The sequence below is a fragment of the Periplaneta americana genome, chromosome 16 (assembly GCF_040183065.1).
Source record: "Periplaneta americana isolate PAMFEO1 chromosome 16, P.americana_PAMFEO1_priV1, whole genome shotgun sequence".
In the NCBI taxonomy this organism is placed as follows: domain Eukaryota; kingdom Metazoa; phylum Arthropoda; class Insecta; order Blattodea; family Blattidae; genus Periplaneta; species Periplaneta americana.
In genome coordinates this window covers 97,325,575-97,348,355 of record NC_091132.1, presented here as the reverse complement: position 1 = coordinate 97,348,355, position 22,781 = coordinate 97,325,575, and the positions used below count along the sequence as shown (strand labels likewise).

The 22,781-nt window shown below is 35.1% G+C and overlaps 1 protein-coding gene across 6 annotated transcripts in view; it reads right to left on the bottom strand.

Annotated features, from left to right (window-relative positions):
• The window catches only part of CalpA (calpain A), a 560,472-nt gene that overhangs the window by 456,759 nt on the left and 80,932 nt on the right, over positions 1-22,781 (bottom strand). The window contains exon 1 of one of the 6 annotated variants that reach the window (XM_069812575.1): positions 289-732. The exons of the other annotated variants lie outside the window; for them this stretch is intronic. Coding sequence (XP_069668676.1) covers positions 289-393 — 105 coding nt within the window. The 5' untranslated portion in view covers positions 394-732. Of the gene's footprint in view, positions 1-288; positions 733-22,781 lie in introns of those variants that run through there. 6 annotated transcript variants of the gene reach the window in all.

Here is a 22,781-nt window from a genome sequence, read left to right as displayed (position 1 = left end):
AATGTAATCCGTAAAACTTCTGTAACTGAGATCGCTTTTTATATATATTTTTTTCTGTTTCATAACATTAGTCTTATTAGTTTTACGAGTAGATATAAGTTGATATTTTTATTCTATTCATCTATTGCATATTTATAAAGCTGAGGATAGATATTGTACATCTCTCAGGTATGTAGCTATTAAATCCTGTTTCATTATGGAAGTGATAATAATAATAATTATTATTATTATTATTATTATATTATTAATATTATTATTACTAATGGGGTTGTAATCGTAAGGACTCACCGTCGCTTTCTCCAACAGAAACTGCTCTTCCTCAATCTCCAGCTCATTTCCACCGCTCCAGCCGTTCCAGCTTCCCTCCAAATGGTGCAGCTTTATTGACGACATGGTCTTGTTTAAGTCTGAAGCATTTCGCCCACGTAACACTGCAGCAATGAGACTCTTTCAGTTTAGCGTATCGTTTTCTGATATTATTATCATCATCAACATCACTATAAAACTTGACTGTGCACAGTAAACCGAAGTAAAATCGCGAATTACAAATAGAGTGATAGCCTCTGAACAACTAGAAAGAAATGGCAGTTAACATTTCAAGGCAAAACAGCACAGATTCCCTTTGAGATTCCTCACTATGGGTAGCAACTGTAGTAACAATCGGATCTGTCACACGAACCGGGCAACACACACTAGCACCGAGGAGAGTTTCACTTCCCCTGGATCCTGACCGTCCGCAACACGGCAAGCGGCTACCCTGCGCGCATGCCGGTACTGATCTGCCCCATGCGACAATTCTGGCGACGCTCGGCCTTGAAATCGCGTAACGCAATGCGTTTATCCCGTTGAGTTCCCTCTGTTTTACAGTAACATGAGATGCATTTCTGCTAATTTCACTGCTCTATTCTAATTTATTGAAAGTTAGCTGCTCTCGACAACACGTTTGGTTTACACGAAAACATACTCCGTATATTCCTATTCATTCATTTAGTGTTCTGCCCAAGGGCAGGTCTTTCACTGCAAACCCAGCTTTCGCCAAGCTTTCCTATTTTCTGCCTTCCTCTTTGTCTCCTCATATAATCCATATATCTTAATGTCGTCTATCATTAAGTAAAAGAAACAAAAGGAATAATTGCAGTGATCTAATTTTCTATCATCCCATCATCTTAAAATTCGCAATAAAACACTGATCCGATTCTATGTACAGGAGCCTATTCAAAATGGAGATAGATTTTCTGGCTGTAACTTCATTAACTTCAGCCATTTACGACATGAAGTAGAGATTTATGTCTCTTGTATAGAGACTAAACTATTTTGTTACCATATATTACTATTATTATTATTATTATTATTATTATTATTATTATTATTATTATTATTATTATTATTATTTTGTCCAATATTCTTTTGAGAAGATTAACTCCGTACGTAGATGAAATTATTGGGGATCATCAGTGCGGTTTTCGGCGTAATAGATCGACTATTGATCAGATTTTTTGTATTCGACAGATAATGGAGAAAAAATGGGAGTATAAGGGTACAGTACATCAGTTATTCATAGATTTCAAAAAGGCTTATGACTCGGTTAAGAGGGAAGTATTATATGATATTCTTATTGAATTTGGTATTCCCAAGAAACTAGTTCGATTAATTAAAATGTGTCTCAGTGAAACATACAGCAGAGTCCGTATAGGTCAGTTTCTATCTGATGCTTTTCCAATTCACTGCGGGCTAAAGCAGGAAGATGCACTGTCACCTTTACTTTTTAACTTCGCTCTAGAATATGCCATTAGGAAAGTTCAGGATAACAGGCAGGGTTTGGAATTGAACGGGTTACATCAGCTTCTTGTCTATGCGGATGACGTGAATATGTTAGGAGAAAATACACAAACGATAAGGGAAAACACGGAAATTTTACTTGAAGCAAGTAGAGCGATCGGTTTGGAAGTAAATCCCGAAAAGACAAAGTATATGATTATGTCTCGTGACCAGAATATTGTACGAAATGGAAATATAAAAATTGGAGATTTATCCTTCGAAGAGGTGGAAAAATTCAAATATCTTGGAGCAACAGTAACAAATATAAATGACACTCGGGAGGAAATTAAACGCAGAATAAATATGGGAAATGCGTGTTATTATTCGGTTGAGAAGCTCTTATCATCCAGTCTGCTGTCCAAAAATCTGAAAGTTAGAATTTATAAAACAGTTATATTACCGGTTCTTCTGTATGGTTGTGAAACTTGGACTCTCACTCTGAGAGAGGAACATAGGTTCAGGGTGTTTGAGAATAAGGTGCTAAGGAAAATATTTGGGTCTAAGCGGGATGAAGTTACAGGAGAATGGAGAAAGTTACACAACACAGAACTGCACGCATTGTATTCTTCACCTGACATAATTAGGAACATAAAATCGAGACGTTTGAGATGGGCAGGGCATGTAGCACGTATGGGCGAATCCAGAAATGCATATAGAATGTTAGTTGGGAGACCGGAGGGAAAAAGACCTTTAGGGAGGCCGAGACGTAGATGGGAGGATAATATTAAAATGGATTTGAGGGAGGTGGGGTATGATGATAGAGACTGGATTAATCTTGCACAGGATAGGGACCGCTGGCGGGCTTATGTGAGGGCGGCAATGAACCTTCGGGTTCCTTAAAAGCCATTTGTAAGTAAGTAAGTAAGTAAGTATTATTATTATTATTATTATTATCACATTATTTAATACACCTATTTCAGATTTTAATCGCTACTGGACATTCTCAAGACTCCGTTATGAGTGATAAGATTAGCATTGCTTAAGACAAACACGCAAGACAAGATATATAAATATCCCCAGTCCCTATGGGAAATATGCGATTATCCAGTGCTCATGTGGAAGATACAAAAATTCAGTGCCCGTGGAAAAGATACACTTACCGAGTGTTAATTGGAAGATATCAAACTCACTACCCATTACATCCAGTTTCCATGGAGATTATACAAATACCCAGTGCTCATGAAGAATATGTAAATACCCAGTATCTATGGGCAAGATATAAATATTCAGTCCTCATGGGGAAGATATAAATATCAAATATCCATGGGGAGTGTACAGTATAAATGCCCAGTGACCATGAGAAACGAGTGCTAATGGGAAAAATATAAATACTCAGTGCTTATGGGGAAGATATAAATACGCAGTGCCTATGATAAAAATTCGAATAGGCCTACGTACTCAGCGCATATGGGAAACATATAAATATCCACTGCCTGTAAGGAAGATATAAAACCCGAGTGCCCATGGGGATAACACAAATATCTGCCCATTGTAAAGGTATAAATGTCCAGAGCCCGTAGGTAATATGAGGTGATTTGGTAGTTTAGTTGATATAACGTAACTAGGTACGGACTGGAAGGTTCCGGGATCAATCCCGGATGGTGACGTGATTTGTCTCGACAAAACTTCCAGAACGGCCCGGATTCACTCAGCCGCATACATAATTGAGGTCCACACCTGCGGAGTAACGGTTAGCACGTCTGATTGCGAAACCAGGAGGCCCGGATTCGAATTCCGGTCGGGGCAAGTAATCTGGTTGAAGTTTTTTCCGTAGTTCTCCCTCAACCCAATACGAGCAAATGCTGGTAACTTTCGGTGCTGGACCCCGAACTCATTTTTCACCGAAATTATCACCTTTATTTCATTCAGGGATGTTGATTCAGTGTCGTAAAATAATCCAATAAAAATATATATAGGGTTATTTTACGACACTGAATCAATATATATATATATATATATATATATATATATATATATATATATACACACAATTGAGTACTCAAAGATAACAAGTAATTGCAATATGGTGCCAATCACATCACCTCATTCTAGTGCCAAGGTCATGGAAGCAAGGAGTTCTACCTCCTTGCCCCCAAGCGTCTTCATTGCTTGTAAAACGGATGGCTTTACCTATACTTTTATCTGTGCCTATGAACGAGATACAAATAACCATTGCCCATGTGGATGATACAAATACCTAGTGCCTGTGGGCAATAAATAAATAGGCCTACACAGAGCCTATGGAAAAGAGAGAAGATACATACCCAGCACCTTTCGGGAAGATACAAAGCCCAGCATTCATGGAAAATATATTAATCTCCTATTCCCTGTCTGTAATCGTACAACATCCAATTATTTTGTTCCCGGAAGCACTACCACAATTACCCTTCTACCGACATAATAGATCTCTTCTACGTTAAAGGACAAAAAACTATAACCTTCACAGAGTCACCTTTCTCTTAACATTCTACGGTCCATGAAAACGACTGGACTTGGTAGTGAGACGCTAAAGTGCGAAACCTATTTTTTTTATAACTGAAAGCGTTATGAACGAATATCATTCGCTTAAGAATTTAGAAGTAGTCGGCCTGAACATGTCAATCGACAATGGTTATATTAAAAACTTTCGTCAGACAAACAAGCACAGTATTTTCTCTTATTTTCACATTAAGAATTATTTATTATTCTAAAGAAAATATGCACTGATGTTTCAAAAATCAGATTTGATCTTTTCATAGATGTAGCCGTTTTCAACAAATATGGTAGCGAGAACGTGTTTATCTCGCGAACAGCTTATTTGTCTATGTACATATATATTTCCTAAAATAAGGATTTCTTCATATTTAGAATGTATAAGTCTGTATCATCAAGGACAGTTATGCATGGAATAGAATAATTTTTGCTACATTATGTGACAAAAATTATTCACAGTCCAAAACAAATCGCACGACACTTGAAGATCCTTACAGAGCATGATTCACATCAAAACGATTTAACAAGGTTTTGAACCCAGTATTATTTTCTTATTTCAATAGTATTACAGAAAGGTACTTCACAAGTAATGCAAAAAGCACGAAATTAATCTGAAAATAAGGTCAAATTAAGGGGAGTTGGTATTTTTATCGCACGAAAATAATGTTAAAAATAGCCTATCTGCAAGTAGTCATAAATATAATACTATTTATCAGAACTCTTTCATTTTTTAGTGATGTGTTACTCTAGAATAAATATTTTCTTCGTTGTTCTACATACTCTTTTAACACTTATAATATATCACTGATTAACTTTTAAAATTCTTTACTGTCTTAATTTTTAGGAATTTACCTAACTGAATAGTTTCGAAGTGTTGTTCTTCATTGTCCAAAGCCTAGTGGACATCCTGCGCTATCTTCTGGTTTCCTGTTGTGGTGGGGTGTGTTCATGACTGTGTCGAAAAGGGTGTGTGTTTTGAATCTATTCCATCTGATTTAAGTTCCTAACAAAGCGTATGAAGTTACGTATATTGCTGGAAAGTCCTAAGTCCTCCAACATAAAATAATTGTATTATAATTATTCTATATCTACACTTTGCCAAATTTTGTACACAACCTCTCACAATTAGTGAGATATTTGGTTACGACAAATATATACAGAGGATTTTTTTTAGTTCTTTGATAAAAAAAATGGACAATTTTTAGCTCGCCATGACATCCTATGGGGTGACTTCTAATGACGGGAGGAAAATACGAAGTGTTCTAATCGTAATTCAATTAATTTTTCTGAGGTTTTTGAAGCGTATAATACGATTATATGAAAAGGAGGACCTACATGAAATATCTTTTCTCATATTATTTTAAGTAGAGCTTCTATTTCCCTAACATAGTTTCATATCAATGTATGAAGAATCCTTTTAAATACATTTTCAGTTTTCCCTTTATGGTACAGTCACAGTCATAAAAATGCAAAAAATGCAATACTATAAAGAAAATGATATATCTGCTCTCAATATCCTCTGATTGAGGTTATGGCTGATATGTACATCTATTATCAGGCAGTACATCTCACTTGACGATATATGTCACATGAAGAACAATATTGTTTATATAATCTGAATTCTGATGTAATATGTAGCCAGTTGGCGATGTATGCAATGGAGGAGGAAAGGAACTGGCCATCCCACCCCATTATCTCCTGGCCTAATTGCTTCATAATTGGTGCCTTCTTGCTATCACTTGTGAGGTTGAGATGTCTTCGGACAGTTGACTAAACAATAACAATAACAACAACAACAACTGCTCTCAAGAGTATCACAGAATCACAAATCTTGTCTTAAATGAAAGCTAAAAGACTGCTAATCAATTATGTTTGATATTTTTTAGAAATTATAATTTTTATATTTTTATTTTGCATTTTTATGAACAGAAAGAAAAATTGCATGCATATTTTTAACGTATTATTTAATTTACAATTACACAATTTCTTCTTACAGAATTATTAATGTATAGGCCTAATGTGAGAATATGCCCTGAAAATTTTATTCAATTATCTCTATTTTTGTCTGAGATATTACATATTAAATGTTGAAAAATGTAAAATAAACAAACACCGGATATTCAACGAAGAAGTTTCAGCACAGAATAAAGCGACTGGAGCGCGGCGGAAATTTAAAAATCGCGTAAAAGCAATTATTTTCTTCCTAAATATCTTGAAATTTCACTCAAATGAAGTCAATACTATGAAGTATTTTTAGACTAAAAATTAAAAGAAAATAATAATTTTGACATATATTTGGTCATTCCTGTAGGTCCTTCCCTTCAATTTGTATGTTCTCCCACTGAATTCAACCCATAAGCGGACATAGGGGTTAAGGGGAAAATGCTCCATTATAATACAATTTTATATTATATATCTAGACGCATTCGCCGATATTTATCAAAATTTGCACACTTAACCTTCACACATTAAAATATTTATAAACGACTTTCTACCCTAATTTCATCCCCCCTACCAATTAAAAGCAGTAATATTGGGTTCTGGGACACGACCGATTTTTTTTCCTGGGTAGGACTCACCATGACTCCTCATAGGGTTACTCTTAAGGGTAGGAGGAAAATCCGAAGTTTTCTTATTAAAGTACAATGTGATATCCTGGTTTTATTGGACGCATAAAACAATAAAATTATGAGATTAATTTGTCTGTTTCTCATCTGATTACAACTGTTAAGCAGGCGTATACGGATCAACATCTGGAAGTGCAATGAAATTTTATATTTTAGCTCCCGATTACACCCCATGGAGTTGACACTGGGAACGAAGGAATTCCATATGTATCGTCAGCTGATTTTGAACGTGAAGTGTGAACTCACATGAACATGAAATTACACTAAACAGATAAATGGATGTTAGCAAAGCCCCGGATTATTGTGGGTCATTGAGTCAACCCTTAGCGGCTATATAGGGGCCGATGGGGTGTGTTGATTGAGTTTTGTCGTAGAGTGTTTAAAAATTGTTGAATATACAGTATCTTATAACATTTTATTAAGGCTTTTATCAAAACTTTAGATATAACAGTGTGGATTAGTGTAGTTGGAAAGCATTAATCGTATAGGTAACAATCGGCTTTGACTTTGGAAGTTCTTCAGTTGCGTTGTCGAGCTTTTCCAAACATTCTAATGATCAGTTTACTTAAAGATAGAAGCAAGAAAGAAAACTCGTGCAATGCCGGTTTACTTTAAGCTAACAAAAGCTAACATAATCCATGATATTATAATATTATAAATAATATAAATTATATATAATATAAATACTTATGTCTTAAATTACGTAAAACTCTATACAAATTTGTCGCTTTATGCCAGTAAAACTATTGAGAACAATTATTTTTAGCACTAGTACAGTCTATAATACATACAGTACAGAATTATAGGACGGGGTGGATTATCACAGAGTACCATTCGCCCATTAATATTACTACATAAAAGAATTATTAAAATATGTTTAAGGAGAAAACTTGATCATCCAACTCATCTCATATATAAAGAATTTAATGTTTTAAATATCAAGCAAATTTATATGTATACTATTTTGAATCACTGCCATAAATATTAAGCTAAATTCATATCATCCGATCATGGCCACAACACAAGAAGATACAATATTTCGCTCCCCCTCATTGAATCAAAATGCAAGACTGAAGCAGGTCTAAGGCACAGTTCTAATTACGGTCCAAGGTTATATAATGATTTTATAAAGAGGAATCCTAAATTAAAATTATTAAACAATAGATTATTCAAAAAACAAGTGCTTGAACTGTTTCCAAAATTATAATCATGTAAATTCCTATTCTTTTTTTTTTCTGTTACTTTAACAATGTTGTATTCTTAACTTAGTATGTTTATGTAAGGTACCGTTTTGTTTGTTTGTTTTTGTTTTTATTTGTTTTTTTTCTTATTCTTTTTAAACTTTATGTGTAAATTACATTTAACAGTTTTAATCAGATTATTATTATTATTATTATTATTATTATTATTATTATTATTATTATTATTATTATTATTATTATTATTATTATTTCATTTATTTTTTTTTTTCTTTTATCCAGTTTTCATTATTGGTCACACCCGACCTCAAGCATCTTGCTTTTTCGGGTGTGGCCCAGTTACCTTGTATTTATACAATAATTTGTAAAATGTAGACTATTTGACTATGAGATTTGTAATCAATTTCGAATTTTGAAGAATGTTCATATATATGAGCCTTTCAGAGCAGAAGTGGTGTAAGTCAATTTTGACTTACACCACTTTTGCTCTGAACGGCTCAAATAAATAATATACAAAATACAATTCCTACTTTCTCTTTATTTTTTTTTCTCTCTCTCTCTCTCTCTCTCTCTCTCAATCTCTCTGTTCTTCGTATATTCATTTACAGGCAAAATATATATTCACGTCATTTAAATTTGTATAATAACGACCGAATCAATAGCCTAGTTTATATGAGCCGTTCAGAGCAAAAGTGGTGTCAGTCAATTTTGACTTACACCACTTCTGCTCTGAACGGCTCATATACGAGTATTAAAATAGTATTGTAAAATCTTTGTTATTGTAATGTAATTTTTGCTTGCAATAAAAATCTTGTAATCTTGGAAAAAAAAAATTCTTGAGGTCACCAAATTTATACAAACACTATGTATTTGTTAAGAAAACATCTTACAAACTGAAAAAATCTCGAAAAAACGCAATCAAGTAGGCCTAATCAGCCCAAGCCACAGATCGCAACTCTAGCTCATTCACTGGCATGGTTTTGTGATTTTAGGGCAAATACAACATTCCAGACGCTGAACTATGCTGTTTAAATTGTTGTTTTGTCTTTGCTACACTTACATTATAGTCACAAACCATTAGGTTATGATATATTCCAGGGCACGTTAACCAATGCTTGTCGAACATTAGATGCATGGCAATGCACAATAGTGCCATACCGCTGATGGTTCACGAAACCACAGAGTACCTATTTACACATATAGTTCCATCGATTTACAGATATGTATCAAGTTCTTCTAACGTAATATAAAACATTGTTGTTGAAGAAGAGTGCTACAACTATTTTCAAGGTTCTTTTTAGATTGTCCACCTCCTCTCAAATCCTCAGATCAAAATTCCAATGAATATTATACTCAATTCTGATAGTAAGATGTTTTTGAATCTATTTAAATATAAAAAAAGATTTAGAAATGTTTCCTGACAAAGTTATTACAAACTACAAGTTAATGTTAATAAATTTTAGGTACTATAAGAAACATTTTCAACTTTTAACCAGCTATAAAAATAAGTATTTTTTTCTTTTTTATTATCATTTCTGACCTTTGGTCCGCGTCTGAACACTAAAACTTCAAGGTAAATGGATATCGCTTCCCTACAATATGAAGGTAAATTTCGACTTCCCTGTTGGCCATTGACATAGGAATCGGCAATAGCAATGAATGACTCTAGCGACTCTCAGTTTTCAAGGTTCTTATTGTAATCGGTTAATTAGCGACACTGTATCAAACTACTAGGTTATCTTACGTCGATGGAATTAGTATTGGCGGAATAGTATTTAGCGAGATGAAACTGAGTATTCGCCTTGGGATTATCTAACATTCGCCTCACAGTGGAAAAACTCAACCAGAACTATAGGTCCAAACGGGACTCGAACCCTGTCAGTGCGTAACCTCCAAACTCAAGTCTTATTACGCCGATGGCCTTTCAATTTTCCATGGGTTGAGACAATTACGTTATAATTAACAGAATGGGGTGTATGAGAATATTTTTTTTTCTTACATTGAAATTGCTAATGAGGAAAGCTAAAAGAAATTTGTGATATTACATTCAGTGTCACGGATGGAATATCGAACCTGCAAGCACACTACCATGAACTAGCAATTAAGAAAAAATAACATCAAACGGAAATAATAAATTTATTGTATTGTTCCAAATCTTCGAAACAATTTAGTTAGGAAGCTAAACAGATACTGCATAAATATTATGGAGAATGAGATACGGACCCGCAGCCTACGAGACTGCGGGGGGGGGGGGGGGACGCAGAAGGTTCGTGGACAAAATAAAATTTTGATATAGTTATCTATACCTATAGAAGTCTATTGATATAAAAGAAGCTGATACCTACATCAACGACGTTTATGAGGAGCTAAGACAATTAAAGGTTTTATTTTGAAGAAGTTATGAACTGAAGTACAGAACTTGCACTTTCATGGGTAATATAACCTATTTTTCAAAAGAAGAGACTTCGTTGACGAACTTAGTCAAGATGAAAGGATCGAAGATAGTGAAAAGAAGTTCAAAGTTGAGGTTTATTTCTTAAAGTGTTGGACATTCCAATTTCCGGAATGAGAGAACGTTTTGAGTCCTTCAGACAAGTAATAAACAAATTTGAAGTTTTTGAGTTCCAAAATTTTAGACAGAGTTACTGACGGTGAGCTTTACCTCTTATGAGAATGTTTAAGTGACCAATATAATAGGGATCTGATGGATTCTTTCCCTCAACAAAAGGTTAGTTTCCGCTCAAATCTGAGAAAAGAAATAAAAAACGTTATAAATATCAGACAACTGGCTAAAGCAATTATATGTCTGCCAGCTTCCCCGACGTTTGTACAGCTTACATTTTATTTACCATAATTACTACCCACCATGAGTGCGACGGCTGAGACATAATTCTCAAAACTAAAGCTAATTAAGAGCTACCTTAGAAGTACAATGTCACAGAGCGACTCAATGGACTTTCTATTTTGAACATTGAATATGACACAGCTCGGGAGACAGATTTTAATCTGATTATAGATTCATTTGAAGCATCAAAGTTCCGAGTAAAGAAGTTTTAGAATCTTTCGTAAAAAAACAATACATTTTTTAAGCATTTCTTTGATATACTATTTAATCTTTGGCATAAAAAAACAATGCTTAGTCCACCGCTGAGGAGTAATAGGCAGCACGTCTGGGTATGAAACGAGCGGGTCCGGGTTCAAATCCCGGTTGGGACAAGTTACCTGGTTGGGGTTTTTCCGGGGTTTTCCCTCAACCAATTTACTTATTTATTTATTTATTTATTTATTTATTTATTTATTTATTTATTTATTTATTTATTTATTTATTTATTTATTTATTTAGTATTTTGCTAATAATTGTAACATAAAATATAATATATACAGAAAAACTTTAGCTCGCCCCTGAAAGAGTAGAACTCGTGCTCAGGGGCGGAATTGAAGCAGAATTGCTGGGTAATTTTCGGCGTTGGACCTCGGACTCATTTCGCCATCATTAATTCACGTATAATCATCATCCATACAATAGCCCGGGTTAAGTTCACGGTGCAGCGTGCTGTACTTGTACAAGAGCGCGGCCGTTCGGTTACGCAATCATTTACAAGAATAGGAGTGGTGAGCACAATAAGCCTCAGGCTGCAGTGTAAGCCTTCAGGTCCATCCTCCATACAAAAAAAAATACTTACGTATAAAATAAATAATACAACCCTCTACATTAAAAAATAGTGTAAGTTTCTTAACAATGAAGTGCCATGATAACCTGAGGGCTAGTAGAAGGTAGAGTTAAAGGAGGCGTAATGTTTTAAGCAGCGGGAGGAGCAACGAAACCAAGTTCCGCCACTGATGAGTGACTGCATTGTTCAATTACATACCACCATTACAAATACGGTAGGCTACATAGGTCTCCATAACTGTTTCCACTAACTTCTCAGTTATATTGGCAGTTTGGAATGAACTACGAAACCTATTAAGTTACTATTATCGTTCCAATTACACGATCGGGAATCAAAACAGTCAGGCAGATGCCTACGCCACTGAAAATATTGTAAGGATTCAATTGCTCTAACTGGAATAACACTGGCCTTCTGATCACGTGGGACGTTTGCAAATCCAAGGTCGTCTATATTGTGCTCGAGTCAACAAAAAAAGCTATATAATTCCGGCAACAACGACGCACAGCTGTTGTTCCACTAGGAATGCGATCTGAAGGTCCGTACCTCTACATACATACATACATACATACATACATACATACATACATACATACAGTACATAGATCCACACCTGTGGAGTAATGGTTAGCGCGTCTGGCCCGAAACCAGGTGGCCCAGGTTCGGTTCCCGCTCGGGTCGAGTTACCTGGTTGAGGTTCTTTCCGGGGTTTTCCCTCAATCCAAATGAGCAAATGCTGGGTAACTATCGGTACTGGACCCTGCCTCATTTTACCGGCATTATCACCTTCATCATATTCAGACGCTAAATAACCTAAGCTGTTGATAAATCGTCGTAAAATAACCTACTAAAAATACATACATACATACATATATACACACATACATACAGTACATACATACATACATACATACATACATACATACATACATACATACATACATACAGTGAAAAATTATATAAAATATTTATAAAGTTTGCAAATAACATAGACTTTGAACAACTGCAAGAGGCCGGCTAGTATATAAGGATAAGTTAATTGGGAAGATAAAGAGGTTAAAAGTCAGAATTAAGTGGCAAGGGCCGAAAATAAGTTACTTATATTTTGTAAATAAGCTAGATATTAGAGGATATAATGTAATTGAAAATAGGCTTATCAACAAGATAGTAAATATGTAAATACTGTAAATATTTAAATGCTAGATTATGTAAATAGATTCTTGTACTTCATAGATTAGAAATAGGAAAATAAGTTAGACTAAGAGGTAACAATATTATCTTGACAGTTACATATCGTAAATGAACTACACTAATCCATACTTAACCTAGAATAGCAACATAATAATATATAATGTAAATCGATAATGTGCTTGAAGGTAAACCTAGGCATGTAGTATTACTTCTCATTGTAATGGAACATGCTGCTCAAAAAAGGTACATACATACATACATACATACATACATACATACATACATACATACATACATACATACATACATACATACATACGTACATACATACATACATACATACATACATACATACATACATACATACATATCCCCAGTAAAATAATTATTTGTCATTCTTCTTCTTCGACGTCAGCTCCGTGCCAGTTTTGACGTAAGCTAAAGTATTATAAAATACGTGCATGTCACTAACAGCTAACATTTCCTCCTACTTTCCTGTTTCCTTAGGAAACGCACTTTCGCTTCCTCAACATTTTCATTACCTTTTTTGCCGCCTATGTCATCTTGCATCTCGTATAGGGGCACTGCAAGAGCTGTCTTCGTTATACATACTAACTGTATGTAGGTTTCGTGTGTCTACCGCTTTGGAGTAGTGGTCAGCGTGCCTGACTGCGAAGCCAGCGGGCTCGGGACCGAATCGTGGTTGGGACCTATTGCCCAGTTGAGATTCGTTTCAGGATTTTCCCAACACCTAATGTAAATGCTGGGTAAATTTCGGCGATGGACCCTGGGCTCATATCGCCTTCATTTTCGTCCCTCTTGTCTACTTCTATGTTCATGTCACCCTGGCACCGCCTCCAGTGAGTCTTTCTGTAAGATTCAAAGACTCAAGCAATAGAAATCAACACAAGGTTTTGCAAAATTAGTGTTATTAAAAATGTATCACATAATATCACGGTTCAGTTTATATTTTACTAGCTTGAAGTACCACCCGTTTACCCTTATATGCCCGTTTAAGGGTTGAATTTAGGAGGAAACAGACAAATAAGTCTCATAGTCTTATTATACGCCCAAAAAAATTCAGAATCTCAAGTTGAACTACGATTAGAATACTTCAAATTTTCCTCCTGTCATGGTCTGTCATGGTGAGCTAAAAATGTTCCATGTACTGCTTTTAAGTGATAGTGAGATGAAATCAGGAAAGGGATCGGTTTACCCATATTTTAATGCAACCTATGTTTTTTGTTGACTGTGAAAGGTAAGTGTACAAAATTTGGTAAATATCGGTCAAAATCTGTAGATATACAGAGTGTAAGTGGTATAAGTGCCGTCCTTTTCATAGTCGTCGGGGACGGTCTACAGGATCAAAAAATGTCCACACAATATAGGGTCAAAACTTTATAGTTTTCCCAGAAAAAAAATTCTTTCCTTATTTTTATTTGCGTTATACTGGTTATATCGTTAGTAAAATTACGAAAACAATTACATCAGTAGGTATATCTAGCAAAGAGTTAATATTAGTTTAAATACATATTTGTGTGTTCTATTACGTTTTCATGAAATTAAATAAAAATGCATGTTTAAATGTTACGATGAAAGAGTAATGGAATGGAGAAAAATTCTCTCCGGCACCGGAATTTGAACCCGAGTTTTCAGCTCTACGTTATGGAATTTGAACACGGGTTTTCAGCTCTACGTGGTGATGCTTTATCCACTAAGCCACACCGGATACCCATCCCGGTGTCGGACTGAATCGTCTCAGTTTAAGTTCCAGCTCTTGGGTTCCCTCTAGTGGCCGCCCTCTGCACTACGTCATAGATGTCTATGAACCTAGGACTGAAGTCCATACATGTGCTGAGGTGCACTCGTTATGAGTGACTAGTTGACCACTAGAGGGAACCCAAGAGTTGGAACTTACACTGCTCTGGGAACTTAAACAGACGATTCTGTCCGACACCGGGATGGGTATCCGGTGTGGCTTGGTGGATAAAGCATCAGCACGTAGAGCTGAAAACCCGGGTTCAAATCCCGGTGCCGGAGAGAATTTTTCTCCGTTCCATTACTCTTTCATCGTATGATGACGCAGAATATCTGCATGGAAATATCATATGTACTTCGGTACATTAAAATAATATACAGTATATGTTTAAATGTGATAATATTCTGGCGTGACGTGGCAGAGTTCAGCAGGCAGTACTCTGCACAGACGTAAGTACGAGTCAGCTGGGTTCAAGCTTCCTGTCAATAGCTCTTCTGCCGAGCGGATGACAGTTCAGTACAGGGTATTCGATAAACAACTTACAATGTCATTCTCAGTTTAGGAACGTCATATGTTATTAATTTATGGAGAAAGTCGTCGTAATTCAAGTGAGGCAAGAAGATGTACCGTCAACGTTTTCCTCAAAGAAGGTTACCTAATCGGCGAACTTTTGTAGCAGTTTCTCAACGATTATTAGAAACTAGAAGTCTCTTACCCCGTTTCGAAAATCACACGGTCAGAAATTTGTTTAAAAAGATACTGCTTCACGGAAGCGGGAGAGATTCAAATGTTGTGTTAGAAAAAAATTCGTGTGATTTTGTGCAGAAAACCATCATTGATTTTTTTTTAGACGTACCATTAAAAATGAACCAATATTGTTACACAAAATGTAAATTTACCATAATGTTCTATTAATGTGATTGAAAGTTTGTATTTGCTGCCCGTTTTATGTAAGCAACAGTATTGTCATGGTCCGCTCCTGCATTAGAACAGAGCATCTGTTTTGTACCGGTATGTCTGTACCTGCTTGAGCTGTACTGTGTACTTCTAAACCCTCTCCTCCCCATCCAACAACGTTGCAAAACGTCTAATATTGTAAACTTTAATGATTAGTTAAATATTGCAATAAAATTAGAAGAAAAACATTTAAGGACATTTTTCTTCCTTATGACATGAATAATCATAAGGTAAAATAATGGCACTTATACCCCTTACACCCTGTAGAAAATAACATTTAATATGCATTGGAGGACTTAAGAATGTTCCACCCATTTACCTCCATGCGTTCACTTAGGGATTGAAATCACATGGAAAACAGGCAAATCAGTATCATAACCGTATCGCACGCCTCAACAAGCCCAGAGATTTCAAACTGCACTTCAATTGGAGTACTTTGGATTTCCCTGCTCCCCTTAGGAGTCAACCCATGAGATGTCATGGTGAACTATAGTGTTTCTATGTTTACATATCAGAGAATCAAAAATATTCTCCTTATCGGTCGTTTCCGAAATGCGAATATTACTGTTTTTAAGTGATAGGGAGACGAACCAGGGAAGGGAGTGATTTGCCCATATTTTTCTGTTGTCGAGTGTTTCAGTTTGTAGAATGTTCCTTATAGCGTTTTTATTTACGCGTTTATCAAAGCTTTATAAATAATGGTTTTGAATAAAAGTTGGAGGGTATTAATCGTATGGGCTTTGACTCTGGGGATTTCTATAGTTACGTTGCAGATATTTTCGAAAATTCTAAAAATCAGTTTACTTAAAGACAGAAGCAAGAAAGGAAACCCAGCAATATTTTTCGATTCGAGTTGAGTTACACTTCTCTCTTGTACTGAAGAATGCGCAGCAACATGCGGCAACTCATTTCCCAGCTTGTGGTCCTCCATAACGCATTGTGTTCTTTGGCTAGAAGTAACTACTCTGTGTTTAACCTGTGAAGCATTAGTATAAAATCACATAGAAACAATATTACTATAAAATACATTATTTGTTTACTTTTAAAATAAACTTGCAGAAATATGTTGAGAGGAATGTTTAACTTGTAACTTCATCTACTTGATATTAATTGCACAAATTTGTATAGCTTAATGAAAGTATGCTACTTTGTATTGTATATATTTGTATAGTTTTGACCGATGAATTGTATATGCTTTAAATTGAATAGTAATCTATATAGCTCTATTGATAAATTGTTTGTGTTTGTAATTTGAAGTAGTTTGCATGATGTGTATTATCAATTTCTGTATATCACAACTGGTTGAATTGTTTATGCCTTAAATTTAATTAACTTGTTTTGTATTATACATATAGCTCAACTGATAACTGATCGTTTGCGTTTGTAAATTTAATAATCTGATTGGCTATGTATTGTATACTTTTAGTAGAGCCATCGATGTAGCTCAGTCGGCAGACTCGCTAGGCTGCTGATCCGGAGCTGCGTTCGGGCTTGGGTTGGATCCCCTTTTGGTCTTTGGTTTCTTCTGAGGTTTTCCACAGCCGTGGGACTGAAGCCGGATGGTCTATGGCGAGTCCTTGGCATCAACTCCTTTCATTAGTTTACCCCCCTTTGATTTGATTACCTGGTTGGGTTTTTCTGAGGTTTTCCCCAAACAAAAGGCAAGTGCCGGGTAATATTTTGGCGTATCCTCGGACCTCACCTCATCTCACTACATCTCGCAAAAATATTGTAAAAAATTGCATAACATTGTAAAAATTGTAGAAAATTATTAAATTGTAAAACTATAAAAATTTGTAAAAATTGTAATTGTAATATTGTAAAATTTTGACTTGTTCCACATCTTAAAGCTTCATTGCTAATGTAAGATCTATGGAATAAAATGAATGAATGAATGAATGAATGAATGAATGAATGAATGAATGAATGAATGAATGAATGAATGAATGAATGAACTGGTGCACGAATGTTCGTACAACTTGAGTCTTTAAGTATACCGTCCAATAGTATGTGAAATGTAGGTAACATTAATGAAGGATTATGCGAAAGTGAACAGTACACAAACATACAAAAATTGTCGCCTTGGGTACCTGGCGCATGGAATCTGTCTACCCCTGATTTTTACAATAAGTAAAACGCATATAGATACCTTATATCTAAAGTTTGGAATAAACAAATTAAAAAATATAAATGTCAGCTCAAACTTGAAATAAAACAAATTACAAGTGCGTTTTTTACGAGTATCTACATATTATAATGACTGTAAACATTTTAAGCTTTCCAAATGAAAATTTTCCCTCGTTCTGATAAAATACATTTTTTCTCTCTTGATGACATGCCCGTTACGAAATTCTTCTATTGTAGAACTCATTATTTCCAACTACCTAGCTTTGTTTTGTTTTTGTATGTTCAATGAACAACATATCTGAACTAAGTAGCTTTGGAAACCGTCAAACTATACTCCATACATATCTACACTGTTGCGAGTTGCTTGGAGATTTTAGATAACCAAACGCAGGACTCTACTCATAAGTAATGTCGGTTTTGGAACAAAAGTTTAGTTGGAGTGTGTTGGGACAAGAAACTAATTTAATCTTCAAAGCAAAGGCCACCTTTCAACGAGATTTCTTATTCCGCGACTGTACCAGTACTTGTTTTTTATGCGAAGAATGTTGGCGATATTCATTTCAAATTTTGTAAATTTTTTTCCACACAGGAATTGGACCATAGTCCATGCATCAAAACAGATGATCATTTTAGGGGGCAAAATCAGTGTGAAACAGTTCGATTCCTCCAAAATTCCTGGACTTTTTAAAATGATTGTTGGAAAGTTATAAGGTCTCGAATTGTCCTCTTGTAAGACAATTCTGTTTCGATTAGATATAATACATTCCTTCGATTCACATTGTTGTAATTGTTTGACTCTTAGAATTATGTGTAACAAACTTGTCTTCATTTTGCTCTTACTATTATTATTATTATTATTATTATTATTATTATTATTATTATTATTATTATTCATGTAATGCTATTATTTTCATATTTTTCTGTATGTTCTTATATTGGTTGAGTGGAAGAGAAGGCTTTATGTCTGCAAGTAGAAATAAATCTATTAAATAAATACATAAATAAATAATTCCGGGTGCCTCTCTTCCAAAACTTCATGAACTCGTTCTAGCTGTTGAGAATAAAGATCCGCATTGACTGCACGTCCGTTTAGAACAAACTCTGAGTGAATCACAACTTCAAAATTTCATCAGATACACAACATTATTTTGGGGCCTAACAGATTTTGTTTAACAACGACTTTGGCAAGCTAACGTGGATCGATCGAGTCACTGTTTTGAGGTCTCAGGGTTGCGGTAATATAGGCCTACCCATTTTTCAACTCACGTGCCAATTCTCCTCATAAATCGGCCATCCATGCTATTAGCGTTGAGCCTGTTCAGATGTCAATCCATGAGGTACAGATCTACAACTTCTGTATGATTTTCTAAGCGTATTAATGTGGTGATTAATATTTTGAAGTACTAAGTTCTTCTGACAATTTACGAGTAGGTATACTTTTGTAGATTTGATCCCGAAACTCTGTGTGTATTCTCAATATTCCATTCCTTAGGTCTTCCAGAACATCGTATTTTTTTATGTATTCTTCTCCATTATTCAAACGCTGGAAATATCGTTGTGTTACACGCTCACTAACAACACCATCACCCTCGACTTCACATATCTTCAAGCCGTGGCAACACCTTTTCATCAAAAGCGATGCACTGATCCTATTCAGATCACTGACAACATTGCCTCCTTCGAGAAAGCTATAGAGGGTGTTAGGGAGGGAGTTCAAACGGAAAAAGAAGAATGTGTAGTGATTAACAAAGCTCGGAACTTGGGGACTTGTGTGTCGTGTGCATGAGTAAGGTTACAGGTACAACGTACACACAGCTCACCCTGCAAGTGCTCAGGGACAGTCGTGTGTGCTAAGAAAGTGGTCACATCGAATGACAGGAAGACGAACGACGAAACTGTGTCGTGTCGAAGCCAATGACATTCAGATAATTAATTAGAGGTAAACGGTCTGTTTGAAAATAAGAAAATACGTATTATTCGAATGGGTATTGTATACGTTTGAAAATATATTTCTTAAAATTTAGGTACAGAATTTCGTGGAGGAATTCTGAGGAGATACATTATTTTCTTCAAATGGAGAGTTTATATTTTGTAACTTGTGTCAAACACAAACTATAGATTGGAAACGGGCATTCATTGAAATACATTGCAGTCCCTTAAATCGGTGGAAAATTTGTCCATAGCCATGGATCAAGTAGTAGTGGAACCTTCCCTAGTAGTGACATAGAAATTGAAAACTATTTTCGAGACAAATTTAGGATACTTATCTTTCTCAGATACGAGATCAGCTAGCAACTACTGAAAATCGAACAGGAAACAGTGACAGTGAAAACATTCAATACTTTATTTCGGCCTAAGACTTTATAATACAATTACAAACCATTTTCCAAATTTGAAATTTTTTAAAATTGAAGCTTTTAAAAATAAATTTGTAAAATTATCCACGATATAATATAATATTAACAAATGTATTTTTTTTTACCTTTTATTTCTGTCTACTATATTCTTGTTTTTATTGAATATCACTGGCTTCTGTCGAATTGTCAATTTATATTAAATGCGTATTTTTCTCTCTTTTTCTCTTTCTTCTTTATTCTTGCTTTTGTGTTGTATTTATTGGTCTGAATTAAGTTAGTTACTGTATTTAGTAAAGTGTCCTCGTAAATGTTATGTTATATTATTGACTAAGACCACACCGTACACGAGCCTGGCTCGTACGGTAGTGGCTAGAAACATTTTTGTTTTATAAATGTAATTTGTATTCAGTAGGTAGCTAGTTAAAATAAATAAAATCAAAAAATTAATTTTGCTCCCGTCACTTCATGTGACGTGGAAATAAGTTTTTTTCGTTTCCAATCATGTTTAACTAACAGACGAAGAAGGTATGGGTTCGAAAAATGTTCGAATGTATGTAGTCATACACTGTAATAAAATATACAGAGCAGAACTGTAAACTTGATATATTTTGCATGTTTATTTATATATATATGCTATAAAATTACGTGTTTCAACCTATCATAATATTATCATTATGTTGTTCCAGCCAGGAACCACTTTTATAGCAGACCTGACAGTACCTCTGTGCTGGAAGCGGGAGTTTGTTGACATTGAAGTCCGGTCGCTTAGCCACGTTCAAAGACACAAGTCCCCAAGTTCCGAGCTTTGGTGATTAACTGTTCAAAACGGCGCACAGTGTGTAATTTAGCGATTCTAGCCGGCCAAAAATAATTTCTCGAAAACTAATCGCTCAATTTTCATAAAATTTAGTATGTACCTTCAATTATTGAAGTGGATAAGTTTTTAATAATGAAAATGAAAATAGCAACTATTTCTACTGAAAATAAAAATAGTAATATTGTAAAAAAAATTCGATTCGAGTGAAAAAAATAAATTAATGTTCATAATGTGGAATTAGTGTTCATAATGTGGAATGCACTTAAAATTGAAAGCGTAAGACGAAGGAATATTGCTACATATCTTACTCGTTCGGACGTCAGATGCATCCCATCAGAATCTTTATCCTCGCTGCTAGTCTCTCCTTTGACAGCACCGACTAATGGAGGCTCGGAGACAACTGCAGCACTACTATTGAAATCGACCGCGATTTCCTCTTCTTAATTTCTTTAAGCTGGTGATGTAAGGGTCCAAAGAAATAAGTAGCCTGAGTAAAAGATCGGTATTTGTGTCTTTCTTGATGTTTTTCTTGCGAAGACTTCTCTGAAAAGTCTAATATAGTATTTGTTCCTCGTTTCCTGGGCTTCCTCAGATAGTTTGCCAGTAATTATAATAGTGTCCTGTGACCTTCTGTCCATGAGCCAAGAGTTTGTGAAGGATTGCAGGCATATAATACTATTTGTGCAAGCATAAATATAATTCCCTTGTCTCCCTTGCATACATGTGAAGTGCCCGTTCATCAGTATTGCAAAACCGCAAGAAAAAGGTTTCTAATATATTATGTGTAAACGACTTATTAGATTTCCATCTATTCCCGTAATATATGCGAAAGTGAAAACCTCCCTGAAAAATAATCTTGCGGTATTTGCATCGTTTTTATTGCGACTGCTTTGTTTTATCATGTCAACAACATGTCATGTCAACATGCCTGAACCTATCCTATATTCAATGTTTCGCAATAAGTAAAACGGTGGATCTAAATTAACTGTTACAAGATTTTGTATTTCCCTTAATTCTTTATATTGATTTGAGGTCAATGTAGATCAGTAATCAAAGCGAGATCCTTATTAGGTGACAATTGTTGGTCGTTCCTGCAAAATCAATTTTTACGATTTTTTTTTTTTTCCATTTTGTCGCAGTTGAAGTAATGCAAGTGAAAGCTTTCCTACAATATTGGCCGCATCTCTTTTCCTAGAAGTTCTGAAATTCATATGGGCAACAGAAAGCTTTTCTTCTGGCGATTTTTCTTTAAAATGTGGACTAGTTTTTTTTTTCCGTTTTGATCTTTCGCTCAGTCTCCGAAAAGTTTACGTGGACGTCCTCGAATGCTTGTACTGGCAGAATAAAATTGGAATTGTTTTGTAGTAGATGGCAACGTATTATAAATTTTATTTTCAGACTTTGAATATTGGTTGAAACATAGCACATTATATTTTAAGACATTTTTCTCATTTCTGCTGTATTTTTCCCACCGTAATCGAATTTTCGAGCATAGAAATTTAATTCAGTTTTTTATTGACTGCTAAAATATCTTCAGAGTAATCTTTGAGACCAAAATGTTCAATTATATTTGAGAATTTCACTTTTCTCTCGCTCTTGTTCCACATCTGGAAAACAGCTCTCCGGATTACGGAGCGCATGTGTCTGAAAATAATTAATAGCTACTCTGTATGGACCTGTTTGCAGAAAAAAAAACCACGACGTCGTATACAGAAAAGTATAATGAATATCTCTACAAAATTTTATTGAGGTGATAGAGGGCTACACCTTTTAAAAGTCAACTCGAAAT